Source organism: Psammomys obesus, unplaced genomic scaffold, assembly GCF_907164565.1.
Source record: "Psammomys obesus unplaced genomic scaffold, mPsaObe1.curated_primary_1811, whole genome shotgun sequence".
Lineage (NCBI taxonomy): Eukaryota > Metazoa > Chordata > Mammalia > Rodentia > Muridae > Psammomys > Psammomys obesus.
The window spans coordinates 3,698,792-3,726,483 of NW_026587215.1; the positions used below are offsets into that span (position 1 = coordinate 3,698,792).

Consider the following 27,692-nt stretch of genomic DNA (forward strand, 5'->3'; position numbering starts at 1 on the left):
GAATTGACCTAGGGACCTTTGAAAGAGCAGCCAGTGCTCTTAACCTCTGAGCCACCCTCCAGCCCTCTCTGGCTCTTCATTATGGTTTTTAGAGACAGGGTTTCTCTGTGTAGCACTGGCCTGGCACACTCTATAGACCAGGCTGGCCTAGAGCTTGATCACCTGGCCCTGCCTCCCAAGTGTTTTCTTTATTCATTTTGTATGTGTTGGTGTAGAAATGTCAGATCACCTAAAACCGGAGTTACAGTTTTGAGCTACCATGTGGGTGCTGGGATTTGAACATGAATCCTTTGGAAGAGCAGCCAGTGCTCTTAACCACCGAGCCATCTCTCCAGGGCCCTCCTCCATGTTCTTACTATGTAGCCTATGACCTTTTCACTTGAAATTATGTGTGCATCTATGGTATATATACATGAATGCTGACTCCCTCAGAGGCGAGAGGCATTAGAGCCTCTGGAGCTGGAGTTACAGGCAGTTTTGAGTGATTACACCCAGTGTGGGTGCTGGGAACAGAACTCAGGACCTCTGCAAAAACAGTACACACTTAACCCCTGAACCATCTTCCAGTCCTCGTTTTCTCTTGAGATGAACTTCAAATGTAGCCTTGGCTGTCCCGGAGCTCGGAGCGGCCTTGAACTCAGGTAATCTTGATGCCCCTGCCTTCTATGTGTTTTTAAGACAAAGTCTCACTATGTAGCTTGGTGTCAATTTTTTCTTCTTATAGACTTAGGTACTTTTATTAGTTTTATGTGTATGAATGTTTTGCCTACATGTGTATCTGTGTACCATCTGTGTGCTTGGTTCCTGTAGAGGTCAAAGAGGGCACCAGATCCCCTAGGACCGGAGTTAGATGGTTATGAACTGCCCTGTAGGTACTGAGAAATGAACCAAGTCCTTTGCAAGAAGAGCAAGAACTCTTAACCACTGAGCCATCATTCCAACCCTGGTTTCACATTTTCAATCTTTCTGCATCTCAGTGAAAAAAACTTTGGCTGTGCTGTATGTTCCTTTCAGCTCTTATTTTTGTTGGAGCTTTTTGAGATAGGGTAGCCCAGGCTTGCAACTCAATATGCAACTGTGAGAAGCCTTAAAGTTCTGATCCTCTTGCCTCCACCTGTGTGCTAAAATACTCAACTATAAGCATGTGGCAATATGCCTGTTTGATGCCCAGGCTTCAGGCACGTCAGGCAAGTAAATGACATTCTTGTTCCCCTTTGGGCTTTTGTCTCTTCTCTTTTTTTTTTTTGCCTCTGTACTACCACCGCCTGGCTCATCTTTTAACTGAGAACAAGAAAACAAATCATTGGGTGTGTATGTAACACCCCAGCGTCTGCATAGATGAGAGGGTAATGCAGGGACAGGTTTTGTCTTCCCACCGTGTGGGCCTCAGGGATTGAATTCAGGATGGAGATCAGTGTGTAACTGCTAACCCACCTCACCAACCCTTTAGTTTTATGCGTGTATAAATCACTGATGTGGGCATTTTTTCGGGGTGGGAGTGGAAGGGGGTGTTTTAAGACAGGGTTTCCCTGTGTAGCCTTGGCTGTCCTGGAATTGGCTTTGTAGACCTGGCTGACCTTGAACTCAGAGAGATCCATTTACTTATGCCTCCTGAGTGCTGGGATGAAAAGCATGCGCTACCACACCTGGCTTTTTTCTTTTCTTACTAATTTATTTAATTTTTAAATATTATGTGCATTAGTGTGAAGGTATCAGATCCCTTGGAACTGGAGTTACAGACAGTTGTGAGCTGCCATGTGGGTGCTGGAAACTGAATCTGGGTCCTTTGGAAGAGCAGCCTGTGTTCTTAACCACTGAGCCGTCTCTCCAGCCCCCATTTCTTTTTCAAAGAGATTTACCCTCATGGCAGCTCAAATGCCATGATCTAGGGGACTTCCTGATCTAGGGGACCTGGCACTCAGACACACACACACACAGGCAAAAACACCAATGCACATAAAATAACTTTAAAAAAAATTTTTTAAATTTTATTTTGGGAGCTAGAGAGATGGCTCAGAGGTTAAGTGCACTGACTGGACCTGGGTTTTAATTTCCAGCACCACATGACAGCTCTGAAACTGTCTGAAACTCCAGATCCAGACCCTTACACACACATTAGCAGGCAAAACTACTAATGCACATAAAATAAAAATTTTAAAAATTGTTTAAGAATTTTTTTAAATTTTATTTTATGAGCATCTTATCAGCATATTACCCTGTATATCAGAAGATGACATCAACATGGCACTGTGTACTGCTGTTTAAGAACACAAATGGCGAGTGCAGATTCAGTAGTTAGGAATGCTTATTGCTCTTGCAGAGGATCGCAGTTCAGCTCCCAGCACCCACCGGGCCACTTCCAATAGCTGTAACTCCAGGGCCAGGGGATTTAACTCCCCAGAACGGGCGCTCTGGAAAACTGTATGCCACCACGTGGGTGCTGGGACATGCTGGAGCAGCAGTGAGTTCAGCTGCTAAGTAGTTTCTCCATCCCCAGGCACAAGGCTGCAGCTGAGCACCCCGCAGCGCAGAGGCGGGCACTGGTGGCCTGCTTGGAGGTAAGATGAGCTCTTGTCTGAGGTATACAGCCGTGTGTACATTACTTAGGAGAACCAGCCTCACGTCACCTACTGGAAAGTAAGCAGGCCCCTCTGTCACATGGCACCTGCTAGCTTCCATCTGAACCTCAAGACTGTTTTCTAGAATCCTCAGTACTTAAAGGTTTCCTCCCTCACGGCCCACTGTCCACACACTGGGCCATTTTGTCAAGTCTCAAGGCTGGACTGAGAGCTGCTCAAGCACAGGCTTGTAGAACTGGATCCATGAGCAGCATAGCTCATAGAGAGGCCCAGCCATACACCAGCCAGAGCAGGTTATCTTAACCCCTGAACCAGAGTCCTGAAATGTCCCTGGTGTTTTTGAGACAGGGTTTCTCTGTGTAGCCTTGGCTGTTCTGGAACTCACTTTGTAGACCAGGCTGGCCTCACGCTCACAGAGATCCACCTGCCTCCGCCTCCCTGAGTGCTGAGATTAAAGACCTGTGCCACCACACCCAGCTTGAGATGTCCCCACTTTTGATGCAAGAAGCCTCTGGGTCTCTGCAGCTACCACAGGTGACTTTTATTTGTGAAGCTCCCAGGCACAGCCCAGACACACAACACAAAGGAAAGCAGGAGGTGGCCACGCAGCCACTATGGAAAGTCACAGGGCATCTCCTACCCAGCTCAATCCCCACTACTTCCTTGTCTCGGAAAACAGCCCCAACATGTAGTTTAGGCATTAGGGGATGACCTACCTGCCCTTCCCTCCCCAGGATGAAGAACAGGTCTGGGCCAGCCAAGCTGCTTACACTGGGTACAAGAGCCAGGGCACCCCAGGCAATCCCCACTCCTGGACTATTTGAGGTTGGCCCTTGGCTCTTCCTCTGGGCCACATGGTTGAGGCCAGAGTTTCACTTTCTGATGACAGCGCATCTCTGACAGTCTCTGTTCCTTAGGCACAATGGAGACACATAGTAACTCCCTAGGCTTTGGTGGGACAGAAAGGCGGGGTAGGCAGGTCGGCCAATAGCGCCTATGGCTAAGTTGGCATAATTTAATAACAGCAGCTTTTAGCCCCTCCCCCTGGGCATCAATATCCCACAGTGGACCGGGTTAGTCCAGCAGGTAGAGATGATTATCTGTAATCCAGACAGGAAGTACATACCTACACACATACCAACACAGTATCAAGGGACCAATATGACATGTGAGACAAAGACCCTCCCCTGCCTCTGGCCAAAGTCCTTTCTAATGGAGACGTAGGCTGAGCTCAGTCCATCCAAGGCCCCTAATCACTGGTGCAGGGTGAGGGACAAGCTGGTTTTAAATCTAGACATTGTATAGCGTCTGCAGCAGACTGTGGCGGGCAAAGGAGCAGGATTCCAGGGCTCCATTGGGCCTGTGGAGAAGACAGCTCAATGAGTGTCATGGACATCTCAGGGTCCCAGGAGCTCCATGTCCAGAAAGGTCTGTCTCCCAACTGCTAGGACAATGTTAGCAACTCTGGCCTTTGCACGGGGCCTGGACAGGGGCTATCGGGACTGGCGGGCCCCGACCCAGTCAACAAAGACGAAGCAGGCAACACTCACTTGGTCACAAATGCCAACAGTAGGGGTGCAAGGGCCTTGGGGAAATAGTCCTGCTGCACCACGTGGTTCAGCACCATCAGGGGGCCATGCAGGCTAGGGATGGCCTTGATCTTGTCTTCACTCTGCAATAAAGGTGGGTGAGCTCCAAGGTTAGCCGTGAGCCCTGCTTCCCACTTCAGTGACCTGCTGGGGTGCAGGGTGCCTCACCTTGAGCAAACCCATGTGGATGAGCAGCCTGGTGAGGAAGGTGTTAGAATTGAAAGATGAAGAGCTGAAGGCCTTCTTCATGAGGGCATCTAGAAAAGCAAAAATGGAGTGGCAGGATGCAGGCAGCAGGAGAGGTTTCGGTGTAAGTCAAGGGTATCCAGAGCCCCTGACTTCTGCCCTGTCAGGAGGAAGACGTGGGAGGGATCACAGGCACAGCTGACTGGGGCTGGAGGGACTGTGCTGGAATGCCACCTCCCCTGGCCCCTTATAAGATGGGTGTGGTGACAGTGCCCATTTCGTCCACCTTGCACAAGGGGCCACAGTGGTGGAAACCATTAGGGAAGGTATGGATATTAGGTAATAAAAGGAGACCTGGCAGCCATGCAAAAGAATTGAGGCCTCTAGCGTCCATAAATGTTGACAGTTCTGGAGAGCGGCCGCAGAAATGCTTTTGCTTCAGCCACCCTCCCCGTGGCACAGTTCCCAACCCAGAGCAGCACAGCCTACAGAGACGCACCTGTGTCTCTGCTCCTTGTCTCTTGTCATTAGTAGCCTGTCCCTGCCTTTCTCTCATGAATGAAGGTCAGAGAAGGTACAGTGACGATATGGCTCATGGGGTTGTGAGGATTTTTGACTATCTGGGCTTTTCAAGACTGGCAGGGCCCTGACCCTACTTGGCTAAAGTTCTTCTAAATTCAACCATATGATGGTGGGGAGCTCCCCAGACTCAGGACCAAGGAAGCATGCAGGTCCACCCGCCCCACCCAGCTCACATTACCTATGGTATCCAGCACGGCTGTCTTCACTGAGGCTTCGTCCCTGAACACAGATGCTACCTTCAGGAAGGCTGAGACAACCTTCTCAGGGTCAGAGGTATCAGTCTGAGGACAAGAGATAGTAGCTGGTTTGAGGCCAGAGGCCTGTGGCTCTGACTTTGTGGAAAGTAGCCGCAAAAGGCCCTTGCTTGTCCCAGATTACTCCCCAGAGTCTGGTGAAAATCTGGCCCACAAAAGGTATGAGCAGCAAGTGAGAAAATGGGTTAAATACCATTATTCCCAGGGCAATGGCCAGCATCTTAATCTAACACTAGAAATCAGAGGGATCCAAAATTTGCACACAGGAAGGCTGGCTTCTCTTTCATTAACAACAAAGAAATGAAAAAGCCAACTTCCAAAAACAGTGGCTCAGTTTCAAGTGTTACAGCCACTCACTGGTAGCTCTTTAGAACTCCACTCAGAAAGAAAATGCAGAATATAGCATGAAATAAAGATGTTTATGCTACATAATCTCATTTATCACGAAAATAACAGATCACAGATCAAATTTTTTTGGCTGCTGTCAACTGATCTCCAGTTTTCTCATGTCTAGAACAAGAGTAAACCTACAGGACAACTCTGCAGACACAGGGACCTGACACCACGCCAAGAGCTGAGCTGGTCCTTGGTAGGGGACCCAACTTCTGGAAGTTGTCCTCTGACCGCCAGACTTTTTTTTTAACTTGCTGAGACAGGGTCTCATATACCCCCTAGCTGGCCTGGAAATCTTCATATAGGCCAGGCTGGCCTTGGTCTTAAAGAAACCCACCTGCCTCTGCCTCCCTAAGGCTGAATTTATAGGTATGTGTAACTATGCCTGGCAAAATGTAGTGCTCTTTTATTTGGCCTCCATCACAGATTGCTAGGTTGACAGAAACCATACCCCAGTACAATGTTAAGGCTGATCTCCCCGAATGAGGTATCACATGAGACTGGTTGGCACTTGAGCTACGCAGGTGACCCAGAAAGGGGTTTTGCTCTAGAAACAGCTAGACAAGAAGAAGCCCATGGAATGTGCATTGTGGGCATGCACAAAAAACTCAAATTCTCTTACTCAGTTCTTGCTGGGACACAGCAGCGACCTTCATGACAGATACACTACAGCTCATAATTCTAACTTGAAGGAGTGGGAGGCTGGCAGTGCTCTTACCTGCTGGACTATCAGCACGGAGACCTTGGGACCAAGACGCAGCAGCTTCTCTGGGGAGGGGAATGATAGGAAGGTGGAGAGGTCTGTAGGAGGCGGGGAGGACAGCACGGGAGCTGGCTCCTGAGAAACAGGTGACACAGGGGGACTGTAGATTCCACACCCAGATTCCTGCACCTGGCTTTGCCCATTCCTACTCCAGCCAGTTTACAACCTAGGTCCAGAATTTGCTCTCACCCAGTTGTCAGGGTCCCCAAGAGGACAGATTCTCTGGGTGCCAACCCCAGGTGTTCCTGAAGCCTTTGGGCTAAGGGCACAATAGTGCCTTAGTGCTTCAAGTGGAGAGCTTTGCCACATAAACAAGACAGGTGCCTGGGTCAGTGCTGGCTACCAGCAAGCACCAAGTGCCAGGGAACCCTAACCCTGAGAGGTACTTTCTCAGTCAGCTGCTCCCAGAGCTCAGAAAAGCAGCCCTGCTCTACAGGTGTGTGGGCAGTCTGATGGTTCTCTCCAGACTCTTTGGGAGCTGCAGTTCAGAACCTGTGAGATGCAGATGAACAAGCGGCCAGCAGGGTCAGGCAAGCAACCCACGCCTACCCTAGTCACAGCTCTAGCCCGCCCCAAGGAGCCACCAAGGTAACCAAACCGCTGGGGAGGAGAACAGAGTTTGCTTTTTGGTGACGGGTTAGCCATGCCAGCTTAGGGTGGCCTCAACTTTTTGGCATTCATCCTGCATCATTCCTCTAAGAGCTGGAGTTACAGGCATGAGCATGTTCAACTATGCTTAATTTTTGCTAGTTTTATTTAAAATGATTTTATAGTGCTGTGTGTTACTCATTTCTAACTGGAATAAACAAGCATACGAGTACATTCACAATCCGGAAAAACACTCAAAGACATAGAATGATGGCCTGGAATGATTTTCTGAGAGCCATCCTACCCATGTGGCCTGCGTTGCTACTGGACTCAGGTAGATGCCAGCTTTTGGTCCCCATCAGGCTTTCAGGGGATCAGGACTCTGATCCCAGCAAATGACAACAAACTCACCCCACTGTTAGGGTCCAGAATCTTCCGTGAGGGTGTAGCTGACTCCTCTCCTGGCCCTCCCTGCTGTGTCTCTTCCTCCTCATCTTCCTCTTCCTCTTCATCCTCATCATCCTCTTCTCCTTCCTCCTCATCTTCCTCTTCATCGTCCTCTCCCTCATCATCACTGCAGAGAGAGGCCAGCTAAAGCCTGGCCACCCATGCTGACTCAGAGGCCCAACTCTGAGCTTATGGACTCTGGCCAGGCCAAGGAACTCTGCTCACAGGATGGAACACAAGGGTCACCAGGGAGCCTGTTATTTGTTTTTCATTCCCCAGGGATGCTAACCATGCTACCGACACAGAAGAATCAGAAATGGTCTCTGTCCTGAAGGAGCCTCAAGTCTCCCATGGAAACGGATAGAGGAGCCTGTCAGGATCTGCCCAGGCTGGGATGCCTGGGGTACTGCAATCTATATCTCATGTGACCACAGAAAGCTTGAGTGTGGAAGGCTGATGTTACTCTAGTTGCCCTGAGAACATATACACAAGTGTCAGCATGTGAAGAAGCCTCCCTAGGGATGACTGAGGCAGGGGGATGGTGCAAAAATAACTTCCCACTGCTGCCCACCTCAACATCTCCCTCCTGCCTGAACCTCTTCCATTCCTATTAGCCACTGAGAGCTGGCCCTGTCAGGTGCCTGCACCTCCCACACCATCCTCCATTTGCCACTTCTGCCAAAGACCTGCTAGGAGGGATGGCATAGGCCTTTAATCCCAGCAATTGGAAGGCAGAGACAGGGAATCTCTATGAGTTCCAGGCTAGCTAGGTCATATATTAAAACCCCGACTCAGGAGAAAAAAAAAAAAAAAAGGTAGAGGGAACAGTAGCCCTTCAAGGGGCCTCCCCACACGCAGTTCCTAAGGGTGGTCCTTTGCTAAACACACAAAAGCGCTCTATTCTTCTCTCCAACACCTAGCACAAGGTGCCAGCTACCACACTGGCAGGTAGAGGAGATAAACCAAGTGGAACTAAGAGAAACCAAGTGGAACTAAGAGAACAGGTTTGATCCTGGCCTCTGGCACCACCTTCCCAGAATTCCCTACCTGAGGGATGCCAGCACCTTGGCCATATTGAAGCTGTCCAGCACCTCCTGAAGCTGCTCACAGCCCTCTTCTCCCAGGGTGTTGCCTGTCCAGGAAGGAAGGGACGGTCAGGGAGGACAGTGCAGGGCCAACTGGTCAGGGCCAAGGCTAACCTGCAGCCTACCATTGAGGTCCAGCTTCTCCAGCTCAGCTTTGTCAGCCACAGCCTCGGCAACAACCAGGGCAGCATCTCTCTTGATCTCACAGAATGACAGGTTTAGCTCCTAAAAGCAAGAGGGGAGGGTAGAGAGGCATGCCAAACCTGGACCCAAACCTGGACCAGGAGACAAGCTCTGCTCTCCTCAGCTTCCCCATGAGCAGGCTTGGGCTTTGGCATAGGAGAAAGAGGAAAAAACAATGTCATGAACCCAATGCTAAGTACTTGACACATTTATACCAAAGTGAGAAGGCTGAGACCTGGCCCAGGCAGATCCCCTGTGAGCCATACCCCACCACCACAGGCAGGACCCCTGATCATGGGACAGTCTAGACTCTCAAGAGGGCGGGGTAGTACCTTCAGCTTGGGCAGGCCCCCACGGACAGCATCTGCGATGGCAATGGCCCCCTTAGAGCGCACTAAACAGTCTCCAAAATTGATCGCCTCCACTTGCCTCAAGGTCTTCAGGGTCTGCGAGGAGGAAGCAGGCATGTAAGGTGATGCTATCATTTTTATACACTGGCCTGACCTTACCACCTCATCAGTTCTTGTGATCACTGCCCACCATCACTGCCTCTGAGGCCCTGGATAAGCTTCAACCAAACTACTTCTCCTGTTACAGATTCCTGCCTAAAGCATGAATCTAATCTAATCATATCCCATCACATAGGGCATAAAACCTTCCCCAGCTCCCTCTCATTTACAGGTAGACTCAGAAAGCTGGCAATACTACAGGGTCTCGAATCCTTCTTTTCCCTTCGTTATTCCCTCCAACATCCCTTGAACCTCAGTCATTTAAATAAGGACCAACTCAGGACGGTACCCTCATTAATCTGTAGACTTCTCACATTCTATTGATCACTGTGTCTGAAATACCTATCCCCACTTGTCAGAGCTGACTAGTCTTTTATCCTTAAAAAAAAAAAAAAAAAAGCAAGCTACCATAGAAGCCAGCCTGGAGTCTAAGGTCCAGTCTGACCTTTCATTGGATGCTAATACCTGCATTTGTGAGACAGCTCACTTTCCATGGGCCCTCCTCACCTCGAGGCCAGAGCTCTGGGCTATCACAGTACAGTACTCAGAGCCTGTTCAAACTGGTCAGCTGTCTCCTTCCCTCCTTGTACAAGTTTCTCCTGAAGCAGGGATTCAGCTTAACCTCCCCCTGGGACAAACTGGGTGTGGACAAAGAGCTCAATATGCAAGCACTGAATGCACTAATGAGGAAACAGAGCCACAGCAGCCTCTTCCTTGACCAGCACCAGCTACTGAGGACCCAGAGATCACTCAGCAGCAGGCAGCAGGGACCTTGTGACATAGAACCCTGCTCTGTGGGGCCATATGGTATTCAAGATGGAAGGGTGGAATGGTAGGGGCAGGGCGACGCTTGCCAACAAGCCTCCTGAGCCCACATGGACAATCCCTCACCTCAGCCATGGCGACCGCACCCTTCTCAGTGAAAGTGTTGTCATTTAGGTTGATGGTTCGCAACAGGGGGTTGATGGCGAATGCCTGGGCCAGGGCAGTGACACCAGGGTGATTAATTCCATTCTGTGGCATATGGACCTCTTCCAGAGTCCCGATGACCTATGGGGCAGAAGAGAGTTGAGCAGTGTGGCCTGGTGCGACAGTGACATGCAGTGGGTAGTACAACAGACACAGAAAGGGACTGCCACCAGCATGAGACGAGGGATCTCATCTCCAAGCAAGCTTTTGGACATGGCTACATCAGATCCAGGGAGAATACAAGGGGTCAGAGATGCCAAAGACTGGCCAGGTTCACACAGCTCTGAAGTAGAAGACCTGCAGCCAGTATGGCGGTTCCTTAGTCTGCGATCCTTTGCAGCGGCGGTAGCAGGGGTGGTGGGCACCCTGGCTTTGAGCGGCAGGCGGCGGCCATCTCTGGATGGGCACCATCACTCCCCCTTGCTTTCTGAGGACCTTCTATCCAGCTACAGTCTCACTCCCATGCCACATCCCTTCCAGGCCTTGATCCTTATCCCCTCTGCTTTGAGTACTACTATTTCCCCATTTGTTGATATTTTTATTTGTCTCAGAGACTCCAACCTAGGGCCAGCCTGATCTAGTTAGCTCTTCATTAGAACTCTTCCCTGGGGCTGGCTCCCAGCATCCACATTCCGGCCTCCCTGAGCACCAGGGGCGCATGCAGACTCACTCATGGTGAAACCCCTACACACAAAATAAAAATAAAGACCCTCAAGGACTGGAGAAACGGCTCAGTGATTAAGAAAACACTGCTTTTGTACAGGAAATGACTTCAGTTCCTAGCGTCCACGCTGGGCAGCTCACAACGCCAGGGTGATCAGGGGCACCGCAAACAGGCGTGTGCACACCCACCTCTCTTCCCATGTAATTCTTCTAGGCGGAGTCATTCTGACAAAAACTAGCTGCCTTCACGCCTGGGAAGGCTTTCTGGATGTCTCCTCCTAGCCGGGAAGCCTGCGCCTCAGCGCCACGGTCGTTCCTGCACTAGGGCTGGACCTCATTACCCTCAAACTTTCAAGGACAGGCCCCGGCTGCTTACAGAGTAGAGAACTTCACACAGAGACGGCTCAGCACTGACTAAAAAGTATGAGGCCTGGGTTTAAGACCCAGCACTCACCAAACCCAAACAGTGGGTGCAGTCAAGTGCTTGCCTTGAAAATCTGAGGACCTGAGTTCCGACAGTAGGAGCCACATGAAGATGTGGGTGTGGTGTTAAGCACCTGTAATCCCAGCACTGGAGAGGCAGAGCCAGGAGGACCCCAGGGGCTCACTGGTCAGCCACTCTAGCCTAATTCCTGAGCTTCAGCCAAATGAGATGCTGCCCCAAAGGAGGTGGACTTCATAACTAAGGACGCTACCTGAGTTTGTTCTCTGACACATGCGTGCGCGCGCACACACACACACATAACAAAAGAAAAACCAAACCAAACCAAAGTGTATGGGTTTGAAACTACCCATGCTAAGTACCCCTAAGCCCCACAGTCCGAAGATAACATTTCGTTAACAGTTTTTCCATCTATACTGAGAGAACACCTACGGACTCGGGGTGGGAAACCATGGAGGGAACAAGAACCTGATTCTAAGCAGATCAGAGGACTGAGGGCTGCAGGCCACAGGAGGGGTCTATCTGAAGACAGCCTGGAGAACTCTCTGTAAGGACCATCCCACCAAGCGTGGGTGAGGAGTCCTTACAGGCAGCTCCGGGGCCAGACTACAGGGCTGCTGCTGTGGCGGTTTGGTTACTGCTGGTGAAATTTCGTTGGGAACAGAAACCCACGGCTCCGCTCCTGGCGAGGGTGGTCTCAGCCCTCACAGGTAGAGTAGCACCCACACCTACAGTATCCTGAACATGGGGACAGGAAAGGGAACGGGACAAAGCTGGCAAAGAGTGCTGCAGTGGGCACAGACACTTGCTGTGTGAGCCTGAAGACCCAAGTCCAGTCTCTGGAACTCACGTCAAGTGGAAGGAGAGAACCAACTGCACCAAGCTACCTCTGACCCACAAGTGCACAATAGCATGGGCACCTACACACACCTACAATAAACAAGCAGCCAGGCAGTGGTGGCACACCTTTAACCCCAGCACTTGGGAAGCAGAGGCAGGCAGAACCCTGAGTTCAAGGCCAGCCCAGTCTACAAAGCAAGCTGTAGGACAGCCAGGGCTACACAGAGAAACCCTTTCTCTAAAAAAAAAAAAAAGAAGAAGAAAAAGAAAAAAAGAAAGAAAATAAGCCAGGTATTTAATCCCAGCACTCAAGAGACAGAGATAGAGGCAGGTATGAAACCAGCCTAGTCTACATAGAGTTCCAGGCCAGCCACGGCTACAGAGACACACCCTGTCTCAACCCAACAAAACTAAGACACTGAATCCCACCAACTGGCTACAAAACTAAGACACTGAATCCCACCAACTGGCTAGGACCCACCCCCTTCTGTGTCTGGCGTAGCAGGGTAAAAAGAAAGGACTTACCCCAAAAGCTTCTGCCAAGGCAGTGGCCCCATCATTCTCCAGGCGGTTTCTGCCAGCTACAAAGACCTTCAGGGCCAGTGGCTTTCCCTGGGCACTGGACTTGCGATGACACTCGGTCAGGGCTGCAGCTAGAATCTGTAGGGAAAGGCACGATGTGTGCAGAACCTAAGACAGGCCCTCGTTCCACCTGCGTCCTTCTCCAGCCAACGCCTCCTCCAGTGGTGGATCAGGGACACTGCTAAAGCCTAACGGTCACGGCACTTCACAGTTTATGCAGAACTCCTCCCCACTTCCCCCAGACAGGGTTCCTCTGTGCAGCCCTGCCTGCCCTGGAACTCATAAGCCCACCTGCCATTAAAGGTGTGTGCCACCGTGCCTGGCTTATACGAAACTTTTTATACTTCCTGGTGTTTGTGTACCTACTGGGGTTATTACTTGCAGGGGTCTAAGGCAAATGTAGTAGAGGCAAATGGAGCAGCTGGATTTTAGGCCAAGTGTAGTGTGGATTCCCAATTATTGAAGGGTTCTGCTAGGTTAGAACTGTTGTGATTTCAACCTTTCAGATGAAGAAACTAAGCTGTAAGAGGCCAGAATCTTGCCCTGAGACAGGCTCTCATTATGTAGCTGAGGCTGGCCTTGAACTTACACTGCTGTAACCCAGCCTTCTAAGCACCTCCAGTCTTAGCATGATGTCCAGGCTGGTGATCATCCTGCCTCAATCTCTAGAGTAATTAGATAAGCAATGTGCCACAGCAACCAGCTTAGAAACTTTCTCATGGTCACTAAGTCAGCAGACTCTGAACCAGAATGCGAAGCCTTGAGCCTTTCCCCCACACTCGACACCCGGGGAGGCTTGCTAGACCGCGGCGCACCCGCACCATCTGACAGTACTTGTGCCTATGCAACTTCTATTTTACTTAAAGAACAGCCCCAAGTGCACAATGGACGGTGTGAGCCATGTAGGTATGCCAAACAGAAGCTATGAACTGTCTTCTGGTTACAGATGTAGCTTGGCATTGTGTGGCATGCCTGTAATCCCAGCACTTAGGAGGCAGAAGTAGAAGGATAGACGTTCAAAGTCTTGGTCAGCTAGATACTGAGTCTGAGGCAAGACTGTGCTACAACATGACCTGTCTCTCAGACAAAACCCAGTCAGGCACCTTTTATCCCAGCACTCAGGAAGCAGAGGCAGTGGGGCTCTGTGAGTTCAAGACCAGCCTAGGCTACATAGAGAAACCAGGACAGCCAGGGCTACATAGAGAAACCCATCTTGTAAAGCCAAAAACAAAACACAAATACAAAAAAAGGTCCCTTTAAGCGAAAGGGTGTTAGATTCGGGAGGGGGCACCTGGGGAAGCCCTGGACCCTGCCCACTGTCCCTTTATATCATAGCGCAACCTCTACAGGTGGTCACTGTCTCCTTAGCCTGGGACGATTCAAGGCTCACTCTAGTTTCTTCTAATCTGAATGGAGCCTGTGAGGGGGAGACATGGCTCCACGGTAGAGCCCTTGCAAAGATGTGTTTAATCCTCCCTGCCACAAGGGGAGGAAGAAAGAAAGAAAAAAAGAATGGAACCCGTGGTGACGGCTCCAACTCTACTCCCTCCACCCCTCCAAACCTTTATTCACTCGTACAGGAGAATGGAGGTAGAGCCGGCAAAGTACACAGACGAGGCTTTACAAACACCCCATCCCTATTAGTGTGCGGGGTCCCATCTCTGGGTCTGAAGGAGGCTCGGAAAAAGAGGGGAACAGGAGGGCCAGTCTCCCTCCCTGCATGGCCAGTAGCCATAGGGTGGACCTGAGGTGCAGCCCTGTCCAGGAACAAAGGTCAGTGATGACCGGGGCTGTCCCGCTGTTCTGAGCAGCAAGAGGTCTGGCACAGGGATGGCCCAGCCCTGCCTTCTGCACAGCAAGCAGGTCAGAGCAGGTTACGCAGCAGCACTGCCTCAGTGTTGCCAAGGCAACTCAAGAACGTGGAACGGTTGCTTGGCAACCCAACCCTCTGGACTCCTTTCCTCCCTGGCTGCAGGCTGCCGTCTTTGAGGCATTGCTTTTCTCCTCTGAAGGGACAGACAACAGCCCCTGACGGTGATGAACACACAGCCCGATGCAGATGCAGTAGAGACCACCGGGCCTGCCAACCCACCTTGCCACCACCGATGCCCATGCCACAGTTGTTAAGCTTGAGTTCCTGCAGGGTGAAGCAGGCTGAGCTCTTGAGGAGGGCCTCAAAGCCCCGCACTCCATCAGGCCCAAATGCGTTGTCACTGAGGTCCAGTTCCACCAGCTGTGCTCCAGCAGTGATAAGTCCTTCCCCTAGAGAGATCTGGACAGAGAGGTCAGTCACTCTCCCGGTCACCTCCAGGTGCCACTGCTGTGCCAGGCATAGCCCTGTCCACAGACCATACGCAAGTCAGGAGGAACGGGGCACAGACACTGGCTTCAAAGTTCTATAGTGCTGTCATCGTCACCATTTTTACCTTATTATTATTGTGTTTGAGTATAGGCACATGAGTACTACAATGCAAGTATAGAGTCAGACAACAACCTGGGGTGAGCTCGCTCTCTCCACCAGGGCACTTACTGCCTGAACGCAGCCTGAACTGAGGTGTGCACAGCAAGCACCTTTACTGGCCCAGACACCAGCTTTGACAGCAGATTTTCCTTACTATGTTCCCACACTGGAATGAGAGTGAGTGGGGCTTGGGGGGTAGAAGATCTGGGAAGGCTCTCCATGGGAGGTGGCGCTGAGCTCCCTGAGGATGAGCGCCAGCCGGTCAACACAGAAGGATTCCAGACAGCAGGGCAGAGTTGCAGAAAGATGGGAGCCTGCCTTAAGCAGGCTCCTGGATATGCAGGGATGCTTCATCAACACCTCAAGTTTCAGGACTATCTGAGCAGAATGCTGCTGAAAATAGGAGGGTTGAGCAAGAGACACTCCCAGCTCTTCCAGGAGAAATGACCAGAGGCAGTTTGCCTGAGACAGGATGGGGAAAGAGGCGCAGCCATCAGAGTGGGCAAGTAGCCCACAATGGCAGGAATTCAAGAGGACACCTTGCCTTTGCCCATACCATGCACAAAGTTTCCTGTTATCCTTCCAGAGACAATGGCTGTCCCGCCAGCTGAAGGTCTGGCCCCAGCTGCCCTCTGCCCTCTGGTGGCCACAGCTGTGCACTGTATCTACTCTTCCCTGGACCAGTACTGTTCCAGGTTCTTACTTTCTGCTCAGGAGAAACCACAAGAAAGCTGCTCGACTTTCTGTTCCACCCTGATAGTTCACTCAGTCCACACTGATCCCTGTTTATCCTTCCAGGGTGGGAATAACTCCACCATCTCTCAGGAGCTGGTTCCACGTAGCTAGCCTATTTGAGAGTCCCGAACCCCCTGCTGTGCTTCTTTGGGAGGGAGGGTGGTGAGGAGCTTTTCTGAAATCCACTGTGTGTATTGTACTGAAGGCCTGAGGAGGCATGACAATTACCACCCAAAATTCATTCTTTCTGATGCCCTGTGCTAGGCAGAGAGACCTAGAGCAGCCCAACTGCCAGCCGGCGCTAAGACCCAACTAATTCTCTCTCTCCCTCTCTCTACGGCTCAAAGGCTGGGAACTGGAGCCCTACTGAGCATCACAGCAAAAGAATGACAAAGAAAGGTGGAATGGCCACATGAGATTGTCCGTGGCCTGGAGCAGGAGGAAGGTCCCTGGGGCACCAGGAGAGGGTGGTCACAGCAAGGGAGATGCAGTGTGGGAACTGGGACCTTGGGAATGCTTGCCCTTAGCAGCACCTCCTCCCATCCAGGGCTTGGGTTCTGCGGCCTCCCTCAGTGTCTCACCTGCCTCTCACCTGTCAGACACAAGGCAGGTGTTGGGCTAGCCTGGTTTTGACCTGTGGGGTTGAACTCTCTGGAGAAAACTGCTGTGAGGGTGTGTCTGTGCCTGCAGGAAAGCACAGCCTGGCCCTTACCAGAGCTGGTGGGATCTCGGACCGAAGCCTTCCGGTGAACATGTCACTCCAGTGGCATCTCTGTGCAGGAAGAAGGGAAGAATTAGCTGGAGAACCCCGGAGAGAACCCAGGAGCAGCCTCACGGGAAGCCGCACACCGGCCACGGCTCTCTGAGAGCTTGGGCACCAAGAAGACTACTAGTCTGTTTTCTCAGCAGGCAATTAGATGTATTCTGGCCACAGCTAGAGGGACATGGAAGGGAAGGGAATTCTCTCTGACCTGTCCAACCCTTTGGTGAAAACATGACAATTCTGGGTGACAGAAGAACACAGAAGTAAAAAGACGCCTGAACACGGAGAAGCACCTCTTTTCAACCCCTCTGACCACCTCCATCTGGGGCTTGTGGGTCCTACCCATCTCCATTGCTTGCTATTTTTGTTGTTTTCTATACAAGGGTCTCACGCGGCCTAAGCCAGCCTCAAACTATGTAACTGAGGTTGGCCTTAAACTCCTAATATTTACCCAAGCTCCCAAGTCCCGGGATTTCAGATCTGCACCTCCATGCCCGCCAAACGGAGAACAAGGGCCAGGCTTAGAGTCTTTAAGTGGCAATAGTGTCCAGCTAAAAATCCACACTTAATTATTTTATTTTGTATTAGGCGCTATTTAGAGAAATGGTGCGTGCTGTGCCTTCAATTACTTTAAAAGCTAGTTCAGGAGCTGGAGAGATGGCTCGGCGTTTAGGAGTACGGGCTGCTCTTCTAGAGGATCCTGGTTTAGTTCTCAGCACCCATATGGCAGCTCACAATCACCTAAGGCTTCATCTCTAGGAGACACCATGTCCTCTTCTGGCCTCCGCCAACTAGCAGGCACATATACACTGCACACACACACACACACAAACATGTAAGGCAAAATATCCACACACCTAAAACAAACTGTTTCCTAAAATACATAAAAATCCAGCCTACTCAACACCATCAGATGAACGTCACAAAGGCAGGAGCATTTAGAATGTGTCTGCAGAAGCCACATCCCTAGTTCTGGCTGCTATGAGTGGGTGTGTTACAATGGCCCCTGGTGGCAGTACTGGCTAATTTTCATGCTTCTTGGTGGAATGAGATATGCACTGCGAGCGAAAGACTCCCCGAGTTTGTCCCTCTAGGGTGCCACCTCCAATTAAGACTCCTGTTCTCCTAGGTTACCTCAAGATGGCCTCATTTCAGGAACCAGGTAGCTGGTGTAGCAACATGAGGGGACAAAGCTCCTTGGCCTGTGCTCTCACCTTCAGCTCTGACTTCTTCTCCAAGGCCTTGGCGATGACTCTGGCCGCTTCCACGCCCACCGTGTTGCCTTCCAATCGTAGTGCCTCCAGGCCATCAAAGTCTTCGATCTCCTTGATCACATCCTTAGCTGTGTGAAGAGAAGACACCTCAGGCTTCGGCTGCCATGAACTAGCAGCAGGGTACTCAGGAAGCACCTGTAATTCATTTATTCTGAGGGCTGAGACCCATGCCACTCCAAAGACGGGAGAACTAGAGAGGCCACAGCCTTCTTAGAAGCAGAGCTGTGCAGACAACTCCATGTTCAAGCAAGCACAGGCCTACTCACTGTGGTGTTGTTAATCAGTTAACACGAGTGACATTATGAGACAAGAGCCTCCTTTCCAGCTGCCCTGAGGACAATGGCTGGGGTGATCGTTTTGCCTTTTGCCAAGTCTTGCTCCAAACAGGCAGACCCTCTAATGTCAAGAGACTGGACTTTCCAGATGGCTGCCTGCTCAAGGAAACACATGAGCCTTAAAAGTAAGAAGGGCAGGGCCAGGCCTCGGGGGAACAAGCAATTAATCCCAACACTCAGGAGGCAGGGTCCAGAGAATTTCTGTGAGTTTGAGGCCAGCCTGGTCTACAGAGCAAATTTCAGAACAGCCAAAATTACAGAGAGAGACTCTGTCTCACCAAATTAAAAAAAAAAATTAAAAACTAATTAAAGATAGATAAACAAAGTGGCCTTCACTTCTCAGGTCCTTCTTTTGCTGGAGTGATGCTTTTGTGCACTGTGTTTTCAGATGCTGATCTCTGTGCCTGAGATCTGGGTATAGTCCCCGGTGGCACGGTCATGATTATTGAAGAATTTCCTGTACCAGTGTTACATATAAACATTGTTATCTCTGATTGCTTAATAAAGAAGCTTGTGAGCGAATGACTGGGCGGAGGAGAGAGCAGGCAGGACTTTGTTCCCAGTCTGAGGGTCCCAGAGGGAGGATGAGAGAAAAAGAAGTCACTAAGAAAAGGAGGAGCTCACTATGGGGAGAGTTACAGAGAAGGCCACGGTGAGACTGAGATGGAAAGTAAGAGGTAGCCAGACCAGCATAACTAAGTTAGAACAGATGAATTCTAGTTATAGAGCTTAAGGCTTGTTAAACAAATATAAAAGGTCTCCGTGTCATTATTTGGGGAGCTGACGGTCCCAAAGGAAGTCCTGTTTCACCTTTCGTTCAAATCTCTCAGAGATGCTCACATTCTGCCTCCCAAGTACGTCATTCCCACTCAAAGTCAGGAGCTCCTCAGAGGTTGGGGTAAGCTGGGCGTTCCTAGTGACCTACTATAATGCTGGTGATGTGGAGAGATTAGGCACCTGAATTTCAAAGACAAACTTTGTCTGCTTTCTACAGTGCTGGCCATCAAATCCAGGGCTTGTCTACAAGCACTAAATCAGAGCCGCAGTCTCAACTCAGAGCCCGAGTTTCCACCCTTCCTCCACCAGTGGTGACAGTGTCGTTAAGGGGGCACCTTGACCTCAGCCAGTTTTCAAGTTGGTGAAATGGGAATAAAGCCTTCGAAAGGAAACAAGCTATACACTTACAGTGCTTGTGGGGTGCCCATAAATGAGGAGACAGAACTTGCAAGGGTCAGCTCCTGACTACCACATGGGTTCCAGTGATTGAACTCAGGTCAACAGGCCAACCAGAAAGTGCCTTAAGCCACGGAGCCATAATCTCTCTGGCCCAACAAGCAATGTGTTATGAAATTTGTATTTACTGAATTAAGCTCAGTGTCTATTCAGAAGCATGGGAGCAGGGAATTCAGCTGGACCTCATTAATCTTGGTATTTGTGAAATCAGTGACCTTGAATGAATTGCTTGGTCTCATTTCTACCCACTTCTCGGTGATGATAACACAAATACCAGCACACGGGAGTTTAGAGGCAGGAGACAGTAGTTCAAGGCCATTCTCTGCTACACAGCCAGTTTGAGCCTGCTGGACAGAGTTAGTCCCCAAATTGCTATGGTGATGGAAAAAACCCTGCCTTGAAAAACAAAACAAAACACCAACAAAACCAAAACAAGTCAGGTAGAGTTGTGTGCCTTTAATCTCAACACTCAGGAAGCAGAGAGGCAGGAGGATCTTTATGAATTCAACTAGCCTCATCTATATACTGAGACCCTGTCTCAAAACAAAATAAAACAAAAACCCAATACAACAAATAAGGAACCAAAAAAAAAAACAAAGCAGATGAAGTTGAGGGGTTGAGTATCCACCGAGGAATCTGTAATTTCAAAGTACTATGAAGCTGTTTGGGAAGGACATCCTGATCACCCCAAGGTTCAAAGAGTTCCCTGGGGGAGGGGAGTAGTTAGCTGGTGTACGAGATAATCTGGCAAATCCAAACCAGTTTCTCTGGTTAAGCCAGAACCCCAAGTGGCCTCACAAGGTCTGAAGACAGATACTTTTATTTCTAGGCAGCAAAGGCTTCAGGTTGGTCCTGAATGGGCAGACAGGAACCCCATTCCCTCTCCCAAGGATGCCTGGTTGCAAGGACTGGAACTTCCCATGAGGGCCCAACACTTTTAAACGAAGCTTCCTCAAGGCCTCTGCCATAAAGAAGGCAGTTGCCCTGGGCCAGTGAGGATAAAAGTAGGTGTGGGAAGAACCCAGCCTGTAGTCAAGAGGTTGAGCTAGATGGAAAAGTGTGAGGCTAGTTTGGGCTATACACCAATGGCTGGTTACCTGTTGTTGCTCACAGTTTAAGTAGTCATTCGCAAAGAAACAAGGAGAAATCAGATATCCCCAGAGCGATAATCTAACTGACCCAGTGAACCAGATGCCCCTAATCAGCAGGAAGTATCCTAATGAGAAAGTCACCCCTTCTGGCCCCTGACATTCTTATCTCTCTCTTTTCCCTTTTCTCTCATATCTAGTGTTAGGGGGTTAAAGGGTAAAAGAAAAGGGGTGGAGAAGGGTGGAAGGAAGAAGAACCCACAAATTAGCTAGTACCAGTTACAAGCAGCACCCAGATGTAGGGCTGGGCAGAATGGGGAAGTTGATTTCAAATGCCTCAGAGAAAACAGCGTGGTGGGGGAGATGGATAGTTTGTGTGGAAGGAATGGATAGTTTGTTTCAAGACACCAGCAAAAAAATTTTGAGGCTATTACAGCTGGGATATCCCCTGCTCTGCTCCCAGAGATTTTGTTTTTTAAAAGATCGGGAGAATAGCTGAACAGATGGAAAAATTGGAGAGGCAAGAGAATGGCTGAAATGGGAAAACAAAAGAGGTTTTTCTGAAAGGGTTGCAGAACTGGTAGGGCAACTGGAAAAACTGTGGGTGGAAGTGGAAGCACTTGGGAATCGAGGAGCACCGGAAAAGGGAGAACAAAAGGTCGCAGTCCCTGTGACTGAGGAGGAAAGCAAGAGAGAGGGAAAGAAGCTGCGCTGGAAGGCAGTCAGGTCAGAGAAAAGCTGACATGGTGGGAGGACAGTTTGATGAAAAATCCTGTTTCAAGGGAAAGGGTTAATCTCAAACCAACCTACCCAGAGTGAGAGGAGAGGTGAGCCAGGCTTATAGACCACCACCATCAGCTCTCCCAGTTTAGTCAGACAGCACATGCCTGCTAATGGTGTGGAACAAGGTGATGACAAGATAGAATGGTGTCCTATAGAAATGATAGATAGCTCTAAAGCATTTTAAAGAGACCATGATTTCATATGGGATGCACTTGCCTTATGTGAAACAAATTCTAAATAACTGGGCTACTCGAAATAGAATTATTACTAGAGGTTTGTTTGTAATTACAATGATTAATGTGGTGGAAAGAGGAAGCCATGAATATTGATCAAAATAGAGGAGAATGAATATAGTAAAAGGTCATTTGCTTGGTGAAGAGCAGTACTCTGATATACAAGAACAGATTCAATTTGATGACACTACTACAGAACAAGGTCACTCAGCAGCTCTAAGAGCTTAGACAAAGTTAGAAGCTGGGAAAGGGTTCACCTTGTCTACAAAGATTATACAAGACTGAGGAAGGCTTCACTGATTTTTTACAAAGACTAGTCTCAGCTGTGAACAAAGCCTTATCAGACTCTGATGCAAGGCAGGTGTTGATAGAGACCTTGGCATATGAAAATAGGAACACCAAATGTAAAAAAAGTTATTAGACCATTAAAGGCTCAGTCATCGCCCATGGACGAATGGATAAGGAATACAACCAATTTTCGGTTCTAATGTGTACCATGCTAATACCATAGGTCAAGCCATAGCTAGAGGTCTCTGGTATTAAAATGCCAGCACTTCAACTGCAGGAAATATGATCACTTGCAAATATGTTTTCGTTTTAACCCCAGGTGTGGGGATATGAGGCTGCTTTGCAGCAGCTAACTGTAATTTGCACCATGCTCTGTTGGGGACATGGTTTGGCCAGCTGCAGTTAGTTTTTGCAACTGTATGACATTTGGAATTGCAGGGACTTTTCAGAGGATATATAAATGCTAGGGCCTGCAGAGGCAGTGGGGTTGTTGGTTGTTGGTTTGTTCTGTGCAAAGTAGAAACAAGAAGAAACCAGATATCCTGACATCAAAGATCAAACTTCCCCCAAGGAACCAGACATCCCAATCAGCAGGAAGTAGCCCAACAGTAACATAGCCTCCTTTCCAACCTCTGACTTTATTCGAGGATCTCTTTTCCTCTCTATCCTCTTTTTCTCTCTTATCTAGTGTTGGGGGTTAAAAAAGTTGAAAGAGATGGAGAAGGGTGGAAGAAAGAAGAACCCAAACGCCAGCCACAAGCCTCACTGTTATAATGGACCCATGGCGCTGACTTCAGCTCACAGGGCTGCCAGAACAAATGATAACGATAAAGATGAAGAGGCTCAGAAAGCCTGAGGTCTCCACCTCCCACCCTCACTCCCGGCCAGTCCAGGAACTCACCATCTTCTGCAGTGTTCAGTTTGAGACTCTTGCCCTTAAAACTCAGCTGTCCTCCAGCCACCTGGGTTTTGGCCAGGGTCTCTGCCAGTTTGGCAATGTCTTCAGAGGCCATGACTACAATGGTGGGCTCTCCTGGAGATCTGTAAACTGATGATGAAACTACATTAAAAAAGAATCTTGGAGCCAGGCACAGCGGTTTGTGCCTGTAATCCCAGTACTCCGGGAGGCAGAGGATCTCTGTGAGTTCGAGGCCAGCCTGGTTTACAAAGCAAGTCCAGGACAACCATGGCTACACAACCCTTTCATGAAACAAAACCAAAAAACCAACCAAACAAACAAAAACCAGTCTTGGGAGGGAGGACTGGAGAGATGGCTCATCAGTTTTGAGTACTTGCTTCTCTTAAAGAGAACTCATATTTGATTCCCATCACTCACACTGGGCAGTTCACAACCACCTGTTAAGTTCAGCTCCAGATCAGACACCTCTGACCTCTAAGGGGACCTGAATTCACATGCATATACTCACACTCACACATACATATTAAACACACACACACACACATTACAGTGAATTTAAATTTTTAGCATTTTTTTTTAAAGGGTCAAGAGAGATGGCTCAATGGTTAAGAGGCTGCTCTTCCAGAGAACTGGAGTTCAATTCCTAGATCTGTACTGTAGCTAGGGCCTCTACCTAGGGCCTCTGTGGGTGCTGTAGGTAAATGTTGCACATATATGCAGGCAATGTACCCAACACTTCAAAACCCCAAAACCAAGCTGGGCACAGTGGTGGATGCCTTTCATGCCAGCACACAGGAGGCAGAGGCAGGTCGCTTTCTTTGAGTTTGACGCCAGCCTGGTCTACATAGCGAGTTCCAGGACACCCCAGACGACATGTTCAACCCTGTCTCAAACAAAACAAACACCCACAACATTGTGAAAAGGATTCTTCTGGGAAACTTAAGACCCTAGGTATGATCCCAAGCATAACCCCAAAGTGTAAGGGGAGGTCCCTTGAAATCTCTAGTCAGAGGGGGTATAAAAGCCCACTTCCTGCCATGGAGAATTCACAAGCTAAGCCACCAAGAGAAATGAATACAGCATTAGAAAAATAACAGTCTGGAAAGGCAGAAGAGAGATAGACTCCCAAAGCCCCTCTCCAAACTGCCCCAGCAAAGACACCCAGTGTAGGGCAGTCAAACCGGAAAGCAACAACTGCTTCAGGAATCACACACCTGCCTGATCATCATGGCAGCACTGTGTCTGAGGATCCCACTCCTCAAACAGGACATAGATAGCTATGGGATCCAGCTCATCCATTCCAGGGAATGTCCCACTGCCCATGCTGGCATGACTTTGTGATGGCACACAAGGCTAAGGCCACTGCATGTCTGGTTTCTGCCCTGGCCAGGAGACTGTACATGCCACAGTAGACCCTGAGGTTCCTAGGAGACCAGAGGTATCTACATCACAAGGGCTGCCATCACAATAGATCAGTGTGTGGAAAACAATCTCAGCCTCCTCATTCTGCTTCATGACACATTTCTAATACTGAACACATCAAACAAGCAGCCACCCAGGGCGCTAGCTGCAGGCTGTCCTCTGATTCAGTCCCAGCACGCTCAGATCCCAAGAGATGAAAGCTCAGTCTACAAGGCTGCGCTACACATGATGCTGTCATGAACCTCAGTGCTTACCTATCTCATCTACTGGCTGTGAACGAGGGTTGCCATGACCCTTCCCTTGGGGTCAATTTGCTAGAACAGCTTGCAGAACTTACGGAAAACACGTATCTACTGGTTGATTATAAAAGGTGGGTGTGTGAGGTCTGGGGGATGGTACCTCAGACCTCCCCCCTCAACAAATGACTTATTCATTCATTCATTCATTTACATTTCTTTAGAGAGAGGGTCTCAATGTGCATCTCTGGCTGGTTTGAACTCAACCCATAGACCAAGAAGGCCTCAAAGTCAAGATACCTGCCTGTGTCTGCCTCCCCAGTGCTGGGGTTAAAGGTGTGCACCATCATGCCAGCAAACAAAGGTTTTTTTTTTTTTTTTTAAAGAACACAAATGAGCAGCCAGATAAAGAATGCATAGAAAAAGAATGAGAAAAGAAGCCAGAGCATCCATGCACAAGAAGTCCCACCATCCTCCCAAGAATCTCCTGTGTTCAGACACTTGGAAGCCTTCCAAGCCCTATCCTCTTGGAGATGTATACTGTTACATAAGCATGATTGGTGAAATCGCAGGTGCTGATAAATCTGTTCTAATGACTACCTCCACCTATCCCAGTGCCACCTAAGGGATTGTGCGCCAGCAGTCGGCACTAGGAGTTTTCTTTCTTTCTTTTTTTTTTTTTTTTTTTTTTGGTTTTTCCAGACAGGGCTTCTGTTTTGGCTCTGGCTGTCCTGGAACTCATTCTGTAGACCAGGCTGTCCAGGAACTCACAAACCCACAAAGATCTTCCTGCCTCTGCCGACCGAGTACTGAGATTAAGGGTGTGTGCCACCACTGCTTAGACCAGGAGCTTTCTATGCCAGAAAGCAGGTCTGTAGCCAAATACGTATTTAATAACCTTACCACCGGAGACAAAGTTACCCACAGCTGGAAGCTTAACCGATTGGAATAGTTGGGCTGGGGTATAGCTAAGAGGAACTGTCTAGCATGCAGGAAGCTGTATGCCCAGCATTACTACAGAGAAGAGAGAATGGATAACTCCATGATCCCAACGAGAATGGCCCCCAGAGGCTCGATGTTTGAATTCTCTCTCTCTCTGCTTTCAGATTGGGTTGTAGCTCTCTGCTACTGCTCCAGTGCCATGCATGCCACCATGCTTCCTGACAAATAAACCTGAGAAACTATAAGCAAGCCCCCCCTTAAATACTTTCTTTTATAATAGAGGCCTTGGTCATGGTGCCTCTGTACAGCAACAGAACACTGACTAAAACCCAGGGAACTGTCAAGTCATTCTTTGAGCACCTTCTGAATGCCAGGCCATCTGCAGATAGTGACCCTACTAAAGGTCAGAAGGTCAGAGCCTGATTCCTCTGCAAAAAACTAGGAGGTGTTAACCAAAAGCCCCTAAAACCCCTGTCCCATACCAGGCTTCCCTCTGGGCTCAGGCCGCCTCCCATCACTTTTCCTTAATTTACACAACTACCCAAATTAGTTTATCAATAAGCATAAATTACTACTCAGGACAATGTCGAGAAACATTGAGAAAACACTGTGTACTGGATTCTGTTCTGAATGCCAGGTGAGCTGCAGTAAATCACATACCCCTTGAAGCTTATATTCAACAAAATATCCTATATTCTTATATTCTATATTTTACATGTTAATGAAAAAGTTTATGGAAGGGGCAGTTCTGTGGTAGAACTCTTGCCTAGTATTTGTGAGGACCTGGTTTCAATCTCTATCACCACAAAAAAGTAAAATAATAAAAAAAGGCCGGTGGTGGGGCACACCAATGCTCTAATATTTGAGAAGTGAAGCAGGAGGATCAAGAGTTCAAGGCTATTCTCAGCTACTAAGAGAGTTGAGGCCAGCCTGGACTACATGATACCTAGTCTGGATAATACAAAGCCACACAAATCAACCAGGAAAGGCAAGGAAGAAGGTGGTTTGTGTTTTTGTTGGATTTCTTTTTTATTTGGGGGGGGGGTGCAGTTTATTGTAGAATGACTAAAAGTGTTATCTGTAAAGAAACTAAAGATATCACAGATTGAGCCATGGGGGTGGGGGAGACGACGAATGGAAGAGCATTCTTATGAAGGGAATAGAATATGCAAAGGCTTGTGCGAGAAGAGGAGGAATTGGGACTATGGCTAGAGCAGAGAGATGAAAAAAATGGAACTGTTAGAGAAGAAAAGATAGTTAACAAGAGACTCAAGACACAAAGAACATTTGAAACACTGTGTATCAGTATGAGGGACCAGGAAGGTTCCTGTAGGGTTTCTAGCAGATAAACGTGCATGAAGCTGAACTGATAGGAACAGTGTCCTGGTATTAAGGTCTCATACTGAGGGGCTCAAAGAATGACAACACGAAGATGACTAAAAAAATCTATCTGGAACTCAGCCGCCTCTTACAGTTCTAAGATGGGACAATGTGGTGGGGGTGGTAGGGCTCCAGGTGGAAAGGAGGCACATTCTCAGTCCACGGGACTGAGGACACACAGATACACACAGGCCCTCCACCACTCACTTTAAAGAAGGACTAACCAAAGCACAGAGGGATGGAATTGCTCTATCCAAGGTCAACAGATGGCCTGCGAGGGAGCACACACAATCAATCAATACACAAACGCCCTCTGCTCCTGGGCGGCCGCGTGGGAGACGTCCTCAGGTGCACATCCATCTATCGACCCCGCAAGGCGTCAGCAGTGACTCATGCCAGGCTTCCCGCGCGGGCGTGGGCTGACAAGGGTAGGCGGCGATGGACAGCGGGGCCCCACCCGGAATGCCAGGCGGCCTCGCACCGCCTCCAGGTGAGATGGATGCCAACATGAGACGCCACCGCGGGCAGAAGCGCCGAGGGAGGCAGCTGGGGCTAGTGTCCATTCTAGGCCTCAGTTTCCCCAAATGGGAAAGGAACAGCGCAGCCCAGCGCCCCACCCCCAACGCCCCGGCCGCGATAGGCAAGAGGCGATCGCTTCGCCCCACCCAGGCCCTGGTGGCCCAGGCAGGTGACAGGAACAACGTGAGGGCCTCGACTCACCGCTTTCAGGCGGCGCCGCCGCGTGGGACCACGCAACGCGCGCGTCGGTGACTGCTTGAAAGAGAGCCCGCGTGAGAACCGATCCGGTCGCCGCGCCTCGGTACGGTCCCAGGAACCAGTCCGCTAGCCTGTCCTCGCTGCAGCGATTGCTCGTGTAGCTTGTGCACACCACCTGCTCCACGATCCCCAGCGATTATGGCGGCGGAGGAGGATTTTTGAAAGCCGG

General features: G+C 49.5%; 1 protein-coding gene across 2 annotated transcripts; it reads right to left on the bottom strand.

The window, feature by feature from the left end:
- Positions 1-3,097: 3,097 nt before the first annotated feature.
- On the bottom strand, positions 3,098-27,692 carry Rangap1 (Ran GTPase activating protein 1). Of its 2 annotated transcripts, XM_055603101.1 has the most exons (16): positions 27,467-27,691; positions 22,749-22,895; positions 17,828-17,955; positions 16,563-16,622; positions 14,747-14,926; positions 12,598-12,732; positions 10,050-10,208; positions 8,982-9,095; positions 8,592-8,691; positions 8,429-8,513; positions 7,346-7,508; positions 6,302-6,421; positions 5,115-5,217; positions 4,337-4,425; positions 4,130-4,251; positions 3,098-3,939 (listed from the first exon to the last, which is right to left on the bottom strand). In XM_055603101.1, exons 2-16 carry the CDS (start codon positions 22,858-22,860, stop codon positions 3,870-3,872), a joined length of 1,740 nt encoding a protein of 579 aa, XP_055459076.1. In that variant the 5' UTR covers positions 22,861-22,895; positions 27,467-27,691; the 3' UTR covers positions 3,098-3,869. The 2 variants fall into 2 exon arrangements, with proteins under 2 accessions (XP_055459076.1, XP_055459077.1); XM_055603102.1 differs by lacking the exon at positions 6,302-6,421 and having other exon boundaries at positions 27,467-27,692.